This window comes from Epinephelus lanceolatus, chromosome 2 (assembly GCF_041903045.1).
Source record: "Epinephelus lanceolatus isolate andai-2023 chromosome 2, ASM4190304v1, whole genome shotgun sequence".
In the NCBI taxonomy this organism is placed as follows: domain Eukaryota; kingdom Metazoa; phylum Chordata; class Actinopteri; order Perciformes; family Serranidae; genus Epinephelus; species Epinephelus lanceolatus.
In genome coordinates this window covers 47,289,526-47,310,178 of record NC_135735.1, presented here as the reverse complement: position 1 = coordinate 47,310,178, position 20,653 = coordinate 47,289,526, and the positions used below count along the sequence as shown (strand labels likewise).

General features: G+C 41.5%; 1 protein-coding gene across 10 annotated transcripts in view; it reads left to right on the top strand.

Annotated features, from left to right (window-relative positions):
• Positions 1–12,462: 12,462 nt before the first annotated feature.
• LOC117258502 (serine/threonine-protein kinase BRSK2-like) overlaps positions 12,463–20,653 on the top strand; it is a 218,365-nt gene continuing 210,174 nt past the window's right edge. For all 10 annotated transcript variants that reach the window (XM_078162083.1, XM_078162080.1, XM_033629509.2 and 7 more), the window contains exon 1: positions 12,463–12,919. In XM_078162083.1, the coding sequence (XP_078018209.1) occupies positions 12,835–12,919 (85 nt within the window). In that variant the 5' untranslated portion in view covers positions 12,463–12,834. The remainder of the gene's footprint in view (positions 12,920–20,653) is intronic.

The window sequence follows — 20,653 nt, the reverse complement described above, 5'->3', positions numbered from 1 at the left end:
CAGTTCAAGATTGTACATAGAGTCCATTGGTCTAAAGCGAAAATGGCAAATATTACACCAAATATGGATCCTAACTGTGACCGCTACAACAACAAGAGGTACTTCATCACATATGTTCTGGCTCTGTCAAAAATTAATGGATTTCTGGCAATCTACATTCAAATTTTTTTCTGACTTGCTAGAAAGACCCATAGAACCTCTTGCCATAATTGCAATATTTGGTACAGTACTGCAGGATCTCTTTCTCAACCAACACAGCAAAAACATGATAGCCTATGCTACGCTCCTGGCTAGGAGACTTATATTGTTTAAATGGAAAGACAGATCTCCTCCAACTTTCAATCAATGGGTCAGAGATCTTCTGCACCATCTGACTTAAGAAAAAATCTGTTATGCCACAAGAGGCTGTGCCCTACACTATATGGCAACCAGTTCTAGATCAGGTAGAAAAGATAGATGCCTCAGATATTTCAAATGTATAGATATATCCCCACCTTTTTTTTCTTTCTTCCTTTTTTTCCCTACTTTTACCTAATTTGTGTTTTCTGTGTATTTATAAATTGTATATCACATTTACCATTGAACTTGTGATGTGGATGTGTGGCGGTGCAGTGGGGTGGGAATGTTTGTTTGTGGGGTGGGATTGTGTTGAACTTTATTGAACTGCATCTCAAACTGTATTTTGTATAACTTAAAAAACTAATAAAAACACTCTGAACAAAAAAACATCTGTGCAAAACAATCTTCAAAAAAAGGTGTCATTTGTTGGAAATGAGCCATTGAGTGTTAATTCACAACATTTCTGCACATGAACAGCTTAGGCCAACACAAAACGAGTGACAGAGCCAGACTCCATTTTTCCACTGATGAGTGTTTGAGCTGAAATATGGAGCCCCATCACTTTTCTGTTGATGGAAAATATATTCAAATCAACTGAGCGGTCTCTATGCATTTCCCTGACTGATGTGTTACTATACATGATGAGCACCACTGTGATGTTTCTGATGAACATTTAAAGGACATTTCTTTAAAACCTGCAGCTGAACATTTCCTCATATGAAGTTGGGGACAAATGTTCTGTCCTTGTTTCATCTCAGTGATTCACTCTTTATCAGTCTGCTGTCAGAAGAGATGTTCTCTCATTTGGCTTCTCTAGCTTGAAATATGTGAGTGAACTGTGTGTATGTGCGTCAGCGTGTGTGAGCATGTGTGCATCTCTGCATTATCCTGCTCCGTTGGCAAGACAGCCACAATAGAGCTGACTAATGCAGAAATAGACTGCAGGCGAAGCCTCTTTTTCCAGAAATGTCTTGAAATGTGAAGGGTGCATTCTGCGACCCGTTCCTACAATATTTGTATCTCCCTCTTTATCCTGTGATATAGAAATGTGCGTCACCAGGCTAAGTACACACACCTAATCACACACACAAATGTTCACATAAACATAGTAAGAAGGGCAAATAATGTGGCAGTTCCACTGTGTCGCATAATAAAAAACTCATTCTGATAACACTTGTCAAAACAACATTTCTGTTGAAGACTTAATACGTGTGTGTGTTTGCATGTGTGTGTACATCTTGTTTAATGGGCAAAACAAAGATGTAGTCTGTTTGTCTTTGGTGCTAATGGCCTCCTCAGACACAGCTCATTATGTCGGCGGGGAGGAAGGTGGAGGAATCTAGACTGAAAGAAAAAGTGACAAAGAGGGAAAGAGAGGGAGTGTTAACAGGCCCCGGCAGACCTGCATTTATACCAGAGAAAGTTCGGACTGAAATCATTAATTTTAATGGCATTGCAGTGATCAGGGATTCACTTGCAAAGGTGAGGTAAATGCACCGCTTTCATCATTTCCTTTCAATATGACCATACGAGTGTTTTATGATCTGATGTCCCTAAAGGCTTTGAGATTTTTCGTTAAATATAAAGTGTGTTACAAATAAAATGTATTATTATTATTATTATTATTATTATACTCCCTTTACATACCAAAATATATTTGTCCGTTTCAAACATTGTAATGTCACTGCCCTACTCTGTGTAATATTCCACATCTATATTGTGTATATTGTAAATAATCTTGTGTGTACAGTTAATTCACTTTAGTGGATAACTTTTTTATATATATTTCTTTATCTATTTTTAATCCAGAAATCCAGTCCTCATACAATCCTTATACACTCTCAAAGGTCCAGATGATCTAAATCAAGCGAAATATTTAGTTCAAACACATTATCACATATCATCACTTATTGTATGCAATAACTCTCGTTTACATGTAAATATGCAGACTCCATGGTTGAACTCTGAGCTCTTGATTTAAACCTCACTTGAGCCAACAGGAGCTTTCATGCTCTCCCTCTGTGATTGCAATAGCCAATGAAGGCCTACATTGAAAGAAAGTTCCTTGTCACTTCCTGGGGTCACAGAACCAGTCAATAGCCAGTGACTGGCCCAATGGCTTATCGGTCTTGGAGTCAATGACACTCCTGACCTCGACTGCAGTTATGAACTGGTTAGGTGTATTTATATACAGTAAGCTCCTAAATAGACATTTCTGTCTTTGTTGATTAGTTTTTCACTCATAATCACACATTCTGTTTATTGTTTTACAATCCTTTTTTTGAAAAGCGCTTGGACAAAACCTTAGAAAAACAATGTTAATTTTCTGTAATATTGTTATCTATTTTGAATTTGGACTAGGTGAGGCTTCCTGATATGGTCCCATTGTGTTTACCAACTAATAGGCCCCAGTTCTAGTTATTTGCAGCATCTTTTTTCAATAAAATATTCAGGCAAAGATGAAAAAAAATGTATTTCAGTGTGTCAAAACTTGCATAACTCAATGACAGAAGCACTTACAGTGATTCTGACTGTTGGGGAAAAAACTGTTACATGAGACCATGCATGCACATGCACATGACATAAAATATGTCAGTAAATAATAGTCGTAATCATGGCAAGGGCAGCTTTGCAGCCTTGTTGTGGTGGCATTGTTGACTCATGCGACCGTGCTGTAGTTGGTTTATAGGCTAATGTTAACCTCTTAATTCTGGTGAATGCATTAAAGGTTCAAATATCATGACAGTGGTGTTAATTTGTAAAGATTATCTTGCAAAACGCAAAATGTTTCCTTGCCACAGAGTTTATTTTCTGCAATAATCCAAAATTCTATGGAAAAATCCCATTAGTTTTTGGTCAGGGGAACTGGGGCGAGGCTAACTTCAACATCGGCCTACAGAAAAACATCATCCCTGGAGTCACCAGCTCTCACTGATGCTTCTCCCTCACCAACACAGATCATTCAGTGGTTGAACTGTTCAGGGATCTGATTTGTAACTTTATCTGCCATGATCACAGGGGGCAGAAAGATCCTGTAGAGGGTACACAGAAGTTCAGGTCTTACTGACTTAATTTAATTACATTTGGGAGGAGTAAAGCTAACACAACTGATAGGTGTCTTGGACAAACATATGTGTTTACACCTTTTTGTATCTGTACAGAACGCATCTTAAACCACTAGATATCATTCCATCTTCAGCTTTTCTACAGTGCATTTGTACTGAGGTTGTTCGACATCAGAAAGCCATCTTGTACACAGGAACTTTTCTCATTTACCCAGGGTTTTGAAAAGCCTTGGCATGTTTCCACTGAAATTATCTCCACAAGTATCTCCACACATGTGATGTGTGTCTCAAGGATAAAGTATTAGTGTAAGCCAACGTCGTCAGCCGACGTCAGTGACACAAGTCGACTTTTCTGTTAATGCCCTAATACACACACACTAAAACAAAGCATGTCACAACATAGAAGTTACATCATATAATAATAGCATGCCCTTCAAATTGTGGATGAGTGGCTGAAGTGATCAGACTCATAATATACAAAGGAAAGAAAAAACTCAAGAACAAGAAAGTAAGAATAAATTTAACTGCTAGCAATTATGAACAAACTGGCCTGATCTAGCTTAAAGCTAAACATTATCCATGGTGACAAAGATGAAAACATTTTTTAAAATGTAAAAGTAGCTATTGGATAGACTCAGGGGATAACAGGGAAAAGTGTTGATAAAGAGTATTTGTCTCTCCACGAAACTGCCTGCATCATAATTATTTTAACCTTAGTAGTCTCTAATCCACATAGCATGACACCTGAACATAGGACTTTCACATGAGAATGTCCATTCTGCCTTAGCTGAGGCTTGAACTCACAACTTCTGAGACTGAGGTCTGTCTTCTATCTCACTGAGCTAATTGGCAAGTGACAGTTCATGTGTGGCTTCACAAATTGACTAAGCCAAGCATCAGGGTGCCAGACAGTAGCCATCCATGCCATGGAAAAGCAAATTTCAAAGTGAAATTTGTTACGAGTTTATGAATTTATGAATTTTCAAAGTTTTGAAATTTAGAGGGTTGCTGTAGCGCCACCATCAGGACTATTGTCTTGTGTTTCCAGCTGAGGACATCTGGCATGGGACTGGACCTTTATGAAAAGTTTGGGTAGATTTCTCATATGGAAATGTTGCACAAGCTGAGGCTTAAACTCACAATCTTCAACACCAAGAACCATCCTCTATCTCACTGAGCTAATTGGCAAATAGAAATGTCACATGTAGCTTCACAAATTGACTAAGCCAGTCACCTGTGTGCAAGACAGCAGCTGTTAGTCTGTAAAGGCAGATTTCAAACAGCTGTCAAAAATTCAGTTATTAAGACAAAAATCCAAAAATACACAAATCGCATCTAGACAGCATGGAGATGTTGGTAATTTGTTTTTAACAACGATTTATTGGCTCCATAAGTGAAAAACTGATGTTTAAAAATGCCATTTTTGCATTGACTCCAATTGTTCGCATGAGAGCAATTAAATCCCAAAAGTGAAGCGAGTTATTTCGTTGGGGGCTGTGATGCTAAATATATATATATATATATATCCACAGATTTATGCCTCGTGAGTCTATGGGGAAAAAATCTTCTGGGGCTGCAGGGCATTACTTGATGATGTAATTTCACTGTTTGGTCACCACAAAAGTTGGCATAAAAGACTGGTGCATGTCCTGGGAGCCTGAGTTTGACTACAAGTCACGTGACTACAGTCCAAACCATGCATTCATTGCTACTTCTGTCAAGGAGGTTATGTTTTCGGTTGGCTTTCTTTATCGTCAGAACAATTGTTAAGAAATTACTGGCTCGATTTTCATTACACTTGGTAGAAGGATGTAGCATGGGCCAAGGAAGATCCAGTTAAATTTTTGAGTAAAACCGAATCACAGGGCAGCTACACAAATTATTTTTTCACTTTTGTTAACACTGACAGACAGGACATTTGGCCTTGGTAGAAGTCAGCACTCTCTGATTGACCTTCTAGTTTATTATAGAATTAGGAATGGTATCATGGTTGATTACGAGTGATCTAAATGCTGATGCAACACCTAGACCAGTGATACTCAACTGCCCGTGGGGCAAATTTGGCCCATTATAGGGTGCTGGGTGGCCCACCCACCATTTTCTAATTCACAACGGAAATAAAATGATTTACTCTGGGATGTTTTTTTGTCCTCTGAATGTGCCCACCTACTCAGTTCAGTTTTGTTTAAGCTTGTTATACACATCTCTTAACATATGGAACACATAGTCATACTAGTCATACTAGTCATACTTCACATAGTCATACTTCTACTGTTATTATACACATATGATTATTGTCACGTATGTATACTATTAGATATTAATATATACTTTCAACATATTGCACCACAGTAGCCAGAACTATAATTGTAATATTATTACTTTCATTAATGTTGTTGTAAGCTACTGTCATTACCGTCTGTCCTGCATCTCTCTCTGTCTCTGTCTCTGTCTCTCTCTCTGTCTCTCTTTCTGTCTCATTGTGTCATAGGGATTACTGCTAATTTATTATGCTGATCTGTTCTGTACGACATCTATTGCACGTCTGTCCGTCCTGGAAGAGGGATCCCTCCTCAGTTGCTCTTCCTGAGGTTTCTACTGTTTTTTTCCCCCCGTTAAAGGGTTTTTTGGGGAGTTTTTCCTTATCTGCTGTGAGGGTCGTAAGGACAGAGGGATGTCGTATGCTGTAAAGCCCTGTGAGGGCGTTACAGCATACGACAGACATATCTGATGAAGGGCAGGAGCCCGAAACAAGTGAATAAATTTTCAAGGAGCAGCTTCTGGTGTGCGGACTTTATCTTTTATACCATATGGATGGTGCACATGTTGGAGCTCATGGTAAATGGACCTGCATTTGTATTACGCCTTTCTAGTCATCCGATTTTTACACTATGAGTCACATTCACACACACACATTCATACACTGGTGGCCAAGGCTACCATTCAAGGTGCCACCTGCTACTCAGTTTTAACACACACCTCAATGGAACAGCCATCGGGAGCAATTTGGGGTTCAGTATCTTTCTCAAGGATACTTCGACATGTAGACTGGAGGAGCCCGGGGTCGAACCGCTGATCTTTCCGCTCTACCTCTGAGCCACAGCCGCCCCTCATGTGATAACATTTAGAGATATTGTGTTTTTACTCACTGTTCCTTGGAAATATGAGTAAACCGTAGACAACCGTGTTCAACTCTGTCCAAGCGAGCGATGTGAAAGGGGCAACATTCTCCATTGGCAGATGTGAATCTGGGTCCTACAGCATGCAGTGGCAAGTCCTGGAGCACTCCTCCTGCGTCAGGCCTGGTCACAGCCTCCAAAGCATACTATCCACAGAATTCACAAATACAACTTCTGTCTTTAAACTACAAATGTTTAGTTTATCACAGTTCTCAGTGTCCATACTCACTCAGAAACTCGGTGCAAAGTGTCTTTTTTCACAGGCACGCATTTACTTCTCTTCCATATAGCACGCGGTTTCTTGCTAACTAGCCACAACTTAACTGCTCAGAGTTTATGAGTTTATGGCTGCCCTTATTTATTTGAGCCAGAATACACTGACGAAGAGCTTTGTGAAATTGAAGAACGGAGGAGGAGAGAGAGAGAGGCGCAACAGGTAGAGAACGAGAGAGGAGGAATGGCTGCTGCAAGGCTGCGTAGCTCTGGAGATTGGTGGTGTACCTGTGAATGCTGTGCCCCAGTGCCCACAGAAGAGGAATGCCTCTGTTGCAAGGAAGGGGACCGGTTGCAGCCTTATTTTCAAGGTCTGGATGTGACTGAGGATGAGACACCTCCACCTGGAGTAACGTTAGTATCCAGCTGGGCTTTATCTAGAGCTGGCGAGATATATTTCAGCTGCGCTTTGGAAAGCAGAGCTAGATATAGGGCTGACCTTCGAATCCATTTATGGACATTCGAAGCTTCGGAGCTCAGAACGAATTTAATTTGAAGCATTTGACGACGCCAAAAAAAAAAATTATGGTGAAAACGTAGTTTCTTCCAACACTAGAATTAAGATAAAAATATTCACAAATGAAAAAACACTAATGGTCGGTGATAAGTAGTGTTTAACTTTTTATTGAACACTAAATTAAAACCCTCGGCGCACACTGCAGCACAATCAAACAGATGCGCAACTCAGAGCATCAGAAGTGTCTCTGACACCAGACTCAGATCGGACCGGTGGAATTGGAAAATGCATATTTTACATCAATAAAATCTATTTGATCATTATTTTGGGTCACATTGTTGAAATAATTTAGTCGTCTGTGTTCAAGCAGGATAATAGCAGGTCTCCATTGTGCGTCGGGCTTTCTATTTCCTTGTCGGAGATTTTTTCTTTTTTAATTACATGATATATAGGCTATTCTCCCTTAACCCACCAGTAAAAAATACCTTTATCCATTTCAAATAACCAGTGGCAATAATATACCACACATCTGATGACCTCTTCTGCCTGCTCTGAGTGCTCGTTGTCAGTATCGGACTGGTGGGAGTTAGTATTGTGTTTAAGGCCTCCCCCAAAAAAACGGGAAAAAAAGCACCGAAGCTTCAATTTTTTTTTTTTCACAACCAAATCCCTTGCCATCGAACGAAGCTTCGAAGCTTCGAATTTTTTGGGTCAGCCCTAGTAAATAAACATGGCAGCACACCGGTAAGGTAAGACAACACGTTTACATGTCCACCCTGCTTAAAACCCCCTTAGATTAAGAGACTCATCTTTGATAATCATTGATTGATATCTGGCGACCCAATAAACAAATGACACCATAATTGATATGTTCAAGGACACTTGAAGTGTAGGAAATTCTAAAATCTACTGCAAAATATGTATCTTAAAGCTCCAGTAGGCAACATTGTTTTGGTATAATTGAGTAAAAATTTTATAATATCCTCGAAGCATAATGTAAATCAAGTGGTCTGAGACAAACAATAGGTTTCTGCACCTCACCATGACTCTGTGTTCAGCCTCTAAAGAATCAGTATCGTGCCAATGTGCATCAACCAATCAAAGGTCAGCTCAGACCACTGCGTTCCTATTGGCTGTTCTACTGCATATGCGCGTTCCCGTGTCGCCGGCAGAAGGGGAGAGCAAGCGGCAATGGCGAACAGTGCACCAGGTAAAATAGCTATTCCAGCATTGGCTACAACTGCCTACACGGCTAAACAACCCAAAAAAAGGAAGGCAGAACTCGGTTCCCCGGAGCCCCGGAGGGAGGGGAAGGGTGAGGTGGGGCCGGGCCCAGCCGAAGGGCGCGAGGGTCGGCCGGAGAGGGAGAGCTGAGCCTCGGGGGTATATGTGCGGGGCACGAGGAAGGGATGGGGAAGGCTGCTGCGCGGAGAGGGAGAGGCGAGGCTCGGGAGTATGTGCAGGGCCACAAGGGAGGGATGGGGAGGGCTGCTGCGCGGTGAGGGAGAGCTGAGGCTCCCAGAGAGGGAGAAATAGAACCAAGTAGGATAAAATACTCACGTGCTCATCTGGTAGGAGGGGCTCGGGGCGGAGACGAACAAAACCTAACTCAGATGAGACTCAAAAATCAACCGTTTTCAGGCTTTCTACCTACTGCAGCTTTAACACTAAAACTAAACTAAAAATCCTAGAAATGGCACTGCGTACACCTGACCTGTGGGGCTGCTGAGACTGGATTTGCTGCTTATACATACAAATAAATGTCATTAGCATTATTATTATTTGTTTATTAACTGGCCCCCAGTATACTGCCATTTTGCAAAAGTGACACCCAGACAAAGCAAGCTGACTATCCCTGACCTAGACCATGTCCTTGCCTGTTTAAAACAATTAAAGGAGCTATAGGCTATATAAGAAATCTAAAGCAAACAGTCGTAAAATCCTCCTAATATGTCACAGCGACTAAGGAATAATGTTCATATAACATACTGATCTCACCGACAACAATAGTACGGCCAGAATATTTGCATCTAAAAAAATTTTTTGCGGTCCACAAATCATGTTAATGTTTTGAATTTGTGTTTTGGCCTGTTGTGCCACCCACCGCCGTCTACCAGTCACGCAGTCAGGAGAGTCTCAGCATCAGTTACAGTTATGACTGAGCTACAGCAGCACGGCAAGCAGCATTAGCAGTGTCCAAGTACATAGCATTAGCAGCCGGCTCCTCCTCAGCTGTATCCCGGCAGCAGCGTTAGCAGCAGAGAAGCCGGACTTGCTCGAAAGGTCCACTGGAAAACTGAAGATCAAGGACGCGGTGACGCAGCCCTGCCACGGCAGCCGCCCGTGTGCAAACAAATCAGTCTCCAGCATGCCGCTGTCCAGCAACCTTGAATCTGTAGGGGAGGGGGGGGGCGGACACGACTCGCGGCAGTATTTTGAATTTGAGTGCAGTAACCGTTTTGGCCACATTCTTACATACAGCGCCTTTAAATTCCTCATGTCTGATACTATAGCAACATTTCCAAATGATTCCAAGTCTGAGATGCATATTATGAAGAGGCAGTCTTTCAAATTCAGAATAGATTCCGGGAATACCAAAGGAAAACATTTGACAGGAAGATCATGTTAGAGGGGCCCCCTGGTAATACTTTAAAAGCACTGTCACTTTTATCCTGACTGATGAACCAGTCCATCTTGTGGGGGTGTTTTGACACAGAAATCAGGTTTGCACCCTCCCCTCAGACACCCGGCTGATTATGGCAGATTATTCTACATTGAGGAGATTAGGACGATACAATTTTACAGCCACGGTGCCGTCTGCAGCTGTCAAACAGCATTACAGCCACCAGGGGAGCAGACAGCAGAGATCAGACTGGAGAGTGCACACGGTGGCATAAATCTAAGAGAGAACTAATCATTGATCTGTGGATGGGGTCACAACCTCCTCCTGCATTGCTGATGAAGGTGGGGTGGTGGTGGTGGGGGTAGGTTACATTAATTAACAGGAAGTGATTTGGGAGAAAGCTGTCCCATGGCGATGTGGTCTGACGTGGTAAAATGGAGTACCCCCCCGTCTTTGTTAGGGACATGGATTTTAAAGGAGGGTGGTTGGGGAGGGGGTTTGAGGAGGGGGTAGATAAGAAAGAGGGAGGCAGAAGGAGGAGGGGGAGGAGGGAGGGGAGGAGGTGTGTGGGGGGGCCATCTGCCACTGAGCTTGCTGGGTCAAAAGGCTTTTGTTGTGAAGGAGTGATGAGACAGATAGATGGTCGTTGTCACCAACCGCTGGTTTAATCAAATGAAAGTGTCCCAGTGTGTAACATGTTTACCCCCCCCCCCCACCACCACCACCACCATTTCAACAGACACACACACACATACACACACACACACACACAGTGACAAATAATGATTTTTCATTTTCAATTAGCTTAAGAATTAAGAGTCTGGTTAAATGGATTAAATTAGCAGTAATTTAAAAATCAATAAAAAAAAGAAATATGCCTTACATTTGGACAATTTTCCATTTTGTTCTGCTAATATGAAAACACAGTGTATCCTCAGTGCATCCTGGGAAAATTCTGGGTCTCTGTGGCCTTTAATGTGTGTTATTTTGCACTCTATTTGAGCTATTTATAAATTTAAAAAGAGCAGTTTTGAACAGAGGTAGCCTCTCTTCTCCCACTGTCACCTCGACCTAAATTCAATCACCAACCCCTGCGATGGAAGCCATGTGCGCATGCGTGTTCCCTAATTAAAGCAGCTGCGTCAAGCCGTAATATCAGCGGAAGTTAGGCGAATTGACCTAAAAAATAAAAGCACAAATATTGGACAACAAAAAATGCAAATCGACATCAACTATCACTAAAAGTAATTCAAATTTGAAAATAACAGGCAGCGTTGTGTAGCAGTAGTAGTAGTGATAATAATAATAATAATAATAATAATACTGATAATAATAATAATAATAATAATAATAACAATATGGCATGGTTGTGTTTTCCTATTTTATTTATTTATTTTTTAATAATCAGTTAGGGTCAATACTTGCAATAGAAGTTAAATTCTAGGTGCAAAATTCTGCACTTACCTGCAGTTTTGCTAATTGTGGACCGAAACTTTTTCAAATGAACTATAATGTGTGTCAGAGGTGTTACCCACCCAAATTCTGGTGGATCTTTACTTGTTGTACATATGATTTTTATTTTCATTTCACATTTGGCATTGTAAACGTATGTTTCTCATGCCAGTAAAGTCACTTTGAATGGAAATGAACTGAACCTCCATATTAAAAGGCAGTGTGCCATAGGTAACACAACAGGGTGTTCAATGCATCACTATGATCTCTATGGTTACTGTCATCTGACTCAGACCAAATGCACAGACTTGGTAAATGGGATGTCATAAGGCCAATCACAGTGTTTCACATCATCTAAAGTGGACTGCAGTAGGGCCACGCCCCCTTTTTTAACAAACACGGCTTACCATGAGGCAAGGAGGAATCACAAGGCACATTTCAGTCTTCTTACTAAAAAAATATTAAACAGGGAAATGCTGCTCTGACTTGATTTTCAGATGATATAATCAACTTATAAAGCCTCCTATTGATTATGTACACAAATTATTAATCTCAGTATTTTTGTGTGTGTTTGGAACATAATTGAGCTCTGAATAGGTAAAAACTATTCAGATGTATCAACCGTTTACAGCTTCTCACTTTTTTTTTCATTTTTGTAATTTTGTATTTTTTTTTGTCCGCGACTAATGGTTAAACAAATGCAAATTAAAGGTTGGAAATTGTGATGTTTGAGTTTTTCTTGATCATTTTTCTTAATTTGACCAAACACTTAAAAAAATCGAGGAAAAATTGGCAGATTAATCTGCACTGAAAATAGTCTGTTTGTTACAGCCTTAAAAACAACATTATTGATATGAATGCCACGGTAGAATAGACTACCTAAAGACTTTTGATTGTCATGTGCAATATTTACTGTCACCACAGAATCTGGAAAAACAGAAAAGAAAAAGAGGCATGAAAAATTTGAACATTTCACTTAATGCAGTCAACATACAAGCATTGCAGCAGTCCTGGGGAATAGCCTATATTTTGAAAGGTGCAACCGGAAGTGTCCGCTCACACCGACTCTGTACTGACGCAGGCTGCTGGAGCGGCAAGCAGCAGCAATAGATGCTGTCCCATCATCAGATCACACCCAACGGGGCTGCAGCGCACCGCTCCTCCGGCACCAACACCATGACACCTAGATTTAAAGCCGCAATCTGAGCCGCACTGAGGACGCAACCAGCGGAGGACTGTGAGCAACGGACCTGGAGACATACGCACACACGTACAGACACACACACGCACACACGAATATTGCAGCGACCAGCAGCCAAAAAGACAGGAACGCCGACCGAGGCGAACTCTACTGCGCCGCGGATTTGCGCTTTTCTCTCCAGAAACGCGTCCCAAACGGACACCCGCAAGAAAAAATACTCCCTGTGAGTCATTTCACGCCAAAAAATGTCGTCGGGAAAGGACAGCGGGCATTACGCCAACTATGTGGGACCGTACCGCTTGGAGAAGACGCTGGGCAAAGGACAGACAGGTTAGTGAAAGCCTCCTCTGAAAGCTTCCAGATGCGGATGATGCTGTCAGGACTCTCAGCATCACCGCTCCTGACTCGCTGACATCATGTTGGGTTGCATTTTTTTGCATCTGCGTGTTCTGAATGTGTCTATGCGGGAAATGGAAAGCGGAGAAATGCATAAGTGCGGATGTTTCTGGTGGATGCGGCTTTGCTGAATGCAGGGAAAGATTGCTTTCATGGTCATGATGACAGTGATGATGCTGATGATGGTGATGCTGATGATGATGGTGGTGGTGGTGGTAGTGTGCCTTTAATCCTTGTTGTCAGGCAGAGAGAGCTCGGTGATAATGGGCCCTTGTGATTTTTCTTGTCTCTAATTCCTTTATAGCACCCATCTGCTAAGGCTGCTCTCTGCAGAAGAGGCAGAGCAGTGATGCTGCACTGTCCGGTCCCTGCGCGCGCGCGCGCACGCACGCACACACACACACACACACACACACACACTGCAGCTGCAACATCACACATTTCTGCATATTTGTTTTAATGGTGCAGTGTGCTGAGTTTCTGTATGGACCCCTTCTCCATGAATATGGCAGGCTAGCTGATATTTTGTTATAGGCCCTACTGTACTGTATGTCACAGTAACTTATGTGTTGAAATATTAAGTTGATTGTTAGCACTGGCTGCATGTGAAAAGGAACCAACCCAAAGTGTCTCTTCATTTTGGAGTACATCCATTCATTCATTTTGGGTTTGGGGTTTTTGTTGGGACTGTAATCGATGTTAATCAACTTTATGGTCATTTTGAGGGCTGTAGATTCTGTTGCTGATGAACCGCATTGTGTTACACTGAGATGTGCATATTCAGCCTACTGTTGACTTAGTGGATAGACAAAATGCTAGAAACACCTCTCAGCACTGTATATCACTGTGCTGCACCCATTAAAGTATGAAATACTATGTCAAGGTGTCCAATTTAAGTAGTCAAGAAAACATTGCATCATGATGTGTATTTAAAAAAAACCCCACAGGACCAAATATAGAACCAGCATAAAGGATAAATTAGGACTTCAAATATCACAAAAGTGGAGATTTAAGAATATTGTCAAAAGATGAGACAACTTCAATCAGGATACATGTCTTAGCAATGACTGCTAACCATTTCCAAAGCATGCTGTAGTATTTTAGATGTAACCCGAGCCTTCCATTACCTGAACTTTTTAGAACAATGTGAAGCTTTGGTACCAATATTGTTACTTGTACTTCCATTGTATTTTACAAGCTGAACATTTGGGATTCACCTACTTCATTAAAAAAGTGACACCAGGAGTTTTTATTCACTGTTTGGTAGGTGAGTGTAATAAACGGTTGTAGGACAGATAATAGAAGTGGTTCTGACACTGTTATATATTTTCCTTTACTTGAACATGAGGTGTAACACGGCACTGATGGAGGAGTCAGGGTACTGCTTTAAGTCTGCAGGTGATCGATGGCCCATACTGGTGTCAGCATGTCAAACCACTTTGTAGTTTTTTAATTTGCTCGACTGTGTGCATGATAATCTTTCATCTTTCATCTTTTAACATTTTTTGCCTGCTGTGTAGATCCAGTGTTTGCTCTTTTTTTTTAGCTCCAGTTTGGTCCCCACCAACATCTGACTCGTTAGCTGCTAAATGCCTCACTGTTTTCAGCTTTGTCTGCTGTTTGGTGCTGATCAGGTAGTGAACAGTGGGGTTTTAGAGTTTTTTTTCTGAAATCAGACCTGCTGTTGCCCAAAATGACACCTTTAGAGCACTGAGAGTGAACCAGAACAATGAGGTTGTTCATTGGACAGTTTAACAAGGAGCTGAAACTCACTATAATACTCCACAAAGCAATTTTTTCCATAGATTTATTATATGACTTATCATATTCCCACATGTTTTCACCCTGTCATATAAATATATTTTCAACATTAAAAAACTGATTATTAGCTGTTTTACATCACTGCACTAGAAAAGGGCTATTACACCCCCTTTTCCAACAAATTAGCACTGGTTCTTAAACTGGTTATGTTCAGGACTCTCGGAACATTGGTGCTATCTAGTGAACCAGCCCGCATACCAGTTCTCATCAGGTCCATTGTGATTAAGGATGCATCATCAGTGGAGGTCATTGTACAATGCACAACAGTAGTAAACAATACATTCTCACTCCCGACTTGTCACATACAGCTGCTTGGTCAGTAGACTTTCACGTCTACATATGACGCAATAGGTATCCTGGGTGTGTCTGTTGTTGAGGTTCTGGGACGCCATGTCTATTTATGCCTGTTACGTGCATTGTGTCTTTTTAAAATAAACTTTGGTTTTCACAGGAAGCGTACAGTTTCTGCTCCTTAGATGAATACAATCTTTTTCAAAATAAACTCACAACATTGGGAAAATACCTTGTATTTATGTTTATTTCATTGATATATGCATGTGCTTAGGTTTAGGTAACAAAAGCACATGGGTAGTTTATACATATACATTTTTATTTTCAAAAAACAGGCATGGTGCAAATATTAATAATATCACTGCACACTCTTTTTTCCGATGATTTTATTGTCTCTATTGTTGTATTCTCCATCCTCTCTTTCCTACTTGCAGAATATGACACCCACACTGATGTTGTCATGGTTTGCACCTCAGGTCAAGGAAAACCTGCTATTTTTTTGGTTCCATCTGTGAACCAACATTTCAGGTTCTGAATCAGTTTATTTTTGGTTGAAATGCTCTGAATAGTTCAAAATTAGTTGCAAGAACTGGAATGGAAACTGCTCCACGTTAGTGTAAAAGGGGTATTAGTGGTTTCTGTTAAAAGTTTCCACAGTCGAAAAGCTCTGTTAAGTGTTTCATTGCAGTAAACACAATGTGCAGCCCAGTGGTACTTTTGAGAGCTGTCTTACATGGAAAGCAGTATGGTTCCCTAAGACAATAAGCAGTGTTGATATCGCTCCAGTCACTGTTGAGCTGTAAGGACTCTCTGTGAATCTCTATATGAATGTCAAAGTGATTTGTCACCATAGGCAGTTCAGCCATGTGGTATACTGTATGAGTTGCCTGTTTTGGATACCCCGCCATCTGTGGTCACATACAGCCAGAGATGATCAAGGTGTCTCCCTCCAGCACCAGTAGGTAGAAGCTATATGCTGCTCTGTTCCCTTGCTGGGTGAATAATTCATAACCAACCAATTATCTGGATGGTAGAGTTGGATTGTAACAGCCTATACTTCTGCTGTATTAATTACACAATACTTCCATTTAGCAGATGGAATGAAACTGCAGCAGTGCATTGAACTCAGACAGAGACACACAGATCATTTGCTTTGTTCTTCAACAGGATTAATTATATTAACTGAATCAGAGGTGGAGTAAAGGTCCATTTCCACACATCCACTACTCTGGGCTCTACCCAACTTAGAATTATAGTATTCAAATCAGATTTAGCTGTTCAGTGTGAATATTCAACAAATAATTTTTTTTCCATACAGTTACAAAGTTTGAAAGGGCTCAGCAGGACGTTCAGGTGTGACAGCGGCATTCACTTGATATAGTAAACAAGCTAACTGCACTGATGACGGATCGAAATAAGCAACAACACTAGATTACTACACAAGATATCAAACAAAAGCCAGACACTGTGTCGTATTAAGTTGCTGTGAGCTGCAAATTAACCTCTTATAAGCAGAAGAGATGATGTTATCTTGGAGCATTAAGGCCCTTACTCACTGAGTCTGTTTTCTTTTATCCGCAATTGTTGCATGTCTAAAAATAAATACCTCGCGATGTTCCAATCATGTTTGCACACTGAGTCCGAAACTTTAGTCTGTCATTAAAATTTTTGGAACAAGTGCGATTTTTTGCATTTTTCGCGTCCATCAGAAGCCTTTAGAGAGCTGGCTGACCAAGAATCAGTGAAGGAAATGTGGTAGTGGGGCACAGCCATGACGAGACAGAGGAAAGGGGCGCACAGAATCATTCTTATGAGTCAGACAGCTCACTTTCAACAGGTCAAATAGTAATATTCAGATGGATAATGATGAAGAGGAGGAGAATGTGGACCACACGCAGAATGTGGAGACAGACAGGGAGGACAGCTCAGCCCCTTCATACAAATGAAAGACAGGGAGAGAGTGGTGACAGCCAGACAGTTAACTCCAGAGAGGCAAAGGTGGAAATGTGTCTTTTCATTTTGTCACGTATTGCAAGTTTTCACGGCAAATAGAACAATAAAATGCATTGGAATCAGTGTGCAAGGTTTTTGTGCGTAATGATTTTTTTCAGATGACGGAGTAAAAAAAGTGCATCTGAAAAAATGGACTCTGTGTACAAAGGCCTTTACGGTGGAAAGTTTCTCCTGCTCTGTACCGCTGCATTATGTCTGCAGCTGTCTGTTCCAAAGAGTAGTGTGCAAGTCAAGAGTACACTGCACAGCACAATGACTCGCAAAAAAAAGGACAACAAAAAAATGACTGCTTGACTTGAAGCAATCTCAGTCAACTGAAGGGTCTCCAACTGACGAATCAAATTTCTGACTTTCAAGGGTCTGCCCTACACACGGTGCGTTCTTTTTTCATTGCTTTCCTAAGCTGCATTTGCAGTACAGTATAAACAGTGATCCAAATTGTAAGTCACAGCTACGACTGTGTTATCCCATCACATCAGTCCTTGCTTTCCTGCTGTTCCAGATATGTTAGAATGTTGTAGTTGGACTCATGTTTGGAGCTCATATCGTCTGTGCCTGCTGAATCTTCTCTGACTGTGACTCCACAACCACAGAAATGTCCTGCAACCATTGATGCAAATGTCCTCTGATGCTCTCACTAACTGAATCTGTGAGTGTTTGTGGAGCTGGTGAATTTGGTTAAGTGCATATGCATGTATAGATGTAGAAATAATGCGCATACTTGTGTTTTAGCGTATACATGTATGTGTCTGTGTGTTGAAGAAGAATGATACTCTGCTTGCTGAAGGCTGTGGGTATGAATCGAAGGCTCCAGAGCTGAGCTGGCAGACAGGGAAGCCCGTATATCATTAAACCTCCTCCACCAGTGCAGGGCAAGCCCACGCTCTTTGTTACTGTGTGTGTGTGTGTGTGTGTGTGTGTGTGTGTGTGTGTGTGTGTGAGTGTGAGTGTGGGAAACACAGAGAATCTCTGAGGGAGTGGACTAATAGTTCTTGTTCGTCAGATGTTAAACATAAACCAGATTTACTGATTTTAATACAGTTAACAGGCAAAGGAGCACAGCAGTTGCACCATAAGATCCAGTTGCATCAAGCATAATTCCAACTACTAAAATACGAAGTGAAGTGATTGCACCTTAGTTTTAGCTTTAAGCACAGAGGATCACCTGTTCTTTAAGATTCCGACTCTGAAAAATGGTTTTCTTCTCTGTTCCCAGTTATGAAGCTACAGTTGGAACAATGGCTTCATGGTGTGTGTCTGGTGGTCGAAGCTGAATGGCGGGAGGCTGTGCTGACTCTGAACAATTAGTCAGTGTGTCTTCATGTGTGTGTGTGTGTGTGTGTGTGTGTGGGTGGGGGTAGGTTTGAAGTACTCTTTTTTTTTTTCACTGGTTTCCCAGGCTCCATACAGCGCTTATTTTCCAAGTGTTGGCCAACAGTGGGAACGGTTGTCATGGTTTCATCTCTTCTCCTGTGACAATGGCCACTTGGTGATCACTGCAAGTCTGCACTGGCCAATCTTTAACTCCTCTCGTCATCACTCTGTTTTCACATCTCAATCAGAACTACTCTAGATCTCTAATCAGTGTTTTACTCTTTGAGGGTAACCAGGAAGTTAAAAGAATGCAGACGGTTTTAGATTGCTGGTCATGAGTGTGTAGATAAAACAACCATCAACTTGTCATTCGCTCTGAGCCTGGATTTTTCCAAGCTGAGATGGATAACAAACAGACAGAGAGTAAGGAGGTGGTTATGTAGCCTGGGGTGGCTGTGGCTCTGCAGGTAAAACTCTGTTAGTCACAGGGTTGGCAGTTTGATCCCTATCCATGTCCACATGTTGAAATGTCCTCGGGCAAAACTGAACCCCAAATTGCCCCGATGGTCAGACCAGCACCTTGCATGGTAGCTCGCTTCTATCAGTGTGTGAATGGTTAAATGAGGGGCAAATTTGCATAGTGCTTTGTATTAAAACACTGTATCAATGCAGTCCATTTACCAAAGTGAATATGGTGGGTGGAAACAGATAAGCATGTAGTTGTTGTCTTTTCAGTGGCTTAAAAAAAACCTGGCTGCATCAGCCACATAAAGTAAAGTATAAAGTATAGGGATGCACAGTATTGGATTTTTTGCCGATATCTGATATGCCATTATATGACAACTAATTTGGCTGATAACCAATACCGACAGTGATCTATCCACTTTTTTCTCCACATAAGTTTAGTGATCATCAGGACTCACCGTTAGTAGAATTAACATCAAATTATGCATGCACATTCTTATCATGATAGCCCACCAGCAGATGGAGACATAAAATAGAATGCCTTTCAATGTAAGTAATATTCCTTCATTGTGCAAATTAAGAAAAGCATGTTGGCCCATTCTTCATTGTAAAGCTGGTATTTGCCAATACTGATGACGTACCAATATTATCGTGTATCCCTAATAAAGTAAGAACTTTTGATGCGCTGGATGCACTGATATACCAGAGACACAAGAGCCCCTTTTACACTGCCTCTTCAAGGCAGGAATTTCATGCCTATATGCTGCCTCACCGTTCTGTTTAAAAAGCACGTGCACAGAATAGGGGGACAGGATTGTCTCGCCCTTAAGCCGGCATCAGAGGTAGTAACAGTGCTGAAACATCCTTATGAAAGGGACAGTCTGCAGGATGGGATCATGGGCAGAATGGCTGTGATGTTTTGACATGTTATGCATGCGACTGACCGCAGGAGATTTTAAAAATAGCTGATAGCAGTTAGCAGCAAACTCAAAGAAGGAGACCAGCAGTGGAAAATCTCTGAACATTGGGAAAACAATGAAGTCTGGAAGCTCCTTACCCTCTGAGCAGAGGATGAGATCGGCAGCCATATAACAGGGACAGTAAATGATTGTTATTGCCATGTTAATGCCTTTGTTTTTGTTTACAAAGCGCTGCAAACACAAAAGTTGCATGTTACACTAGAGGCCAACGCTTTTGTGTTACATGTCACGCCTCTTTTGCTTTTGGGATGCTGACATGCTGTCTAAAATCACACACTGGTGCGACATGATGCTGCTGTTAAATGGTTCTGTGTAAAAATGTAAAGGTGGCATAAAGAGGGGACTTGGTAGTGGCTCTGTAGCACCATCTCTGAGTAAAAAGGACTATGGATCAAACAAACAGGTCAATATCCAAAAAATCCCTCAGTATCCTCTGACTCTGAGGGTAACAACGCCTGGAAGACAATGACATCATTCATTTTTATTTGTCTGTAACCTGTAATGGGAGTGTGTGTGTGTGTGTGTGTGTGTGTGTCCCTGTTGTGTTGTAATGAAAGTGTCATGTTATTGACGTGGAACATCCTAAATACTCTAGTCCCTTGGCTCCAGTGGAGGAGCGCTGCGGTGTGTGTGTGTGTGTGTGTGTGTGTGTGTTTGTGTGTGTAGTGGGGGTAGTGTGGGCAGCAGGGAGAGCCCCAGCACAGATGGCTGCCTTTAGGTGGCTGAAATACAGCTTCATTATCAGCAGGTTGCAGGTGGTAACACTCCCATAAGTCTCACTGCG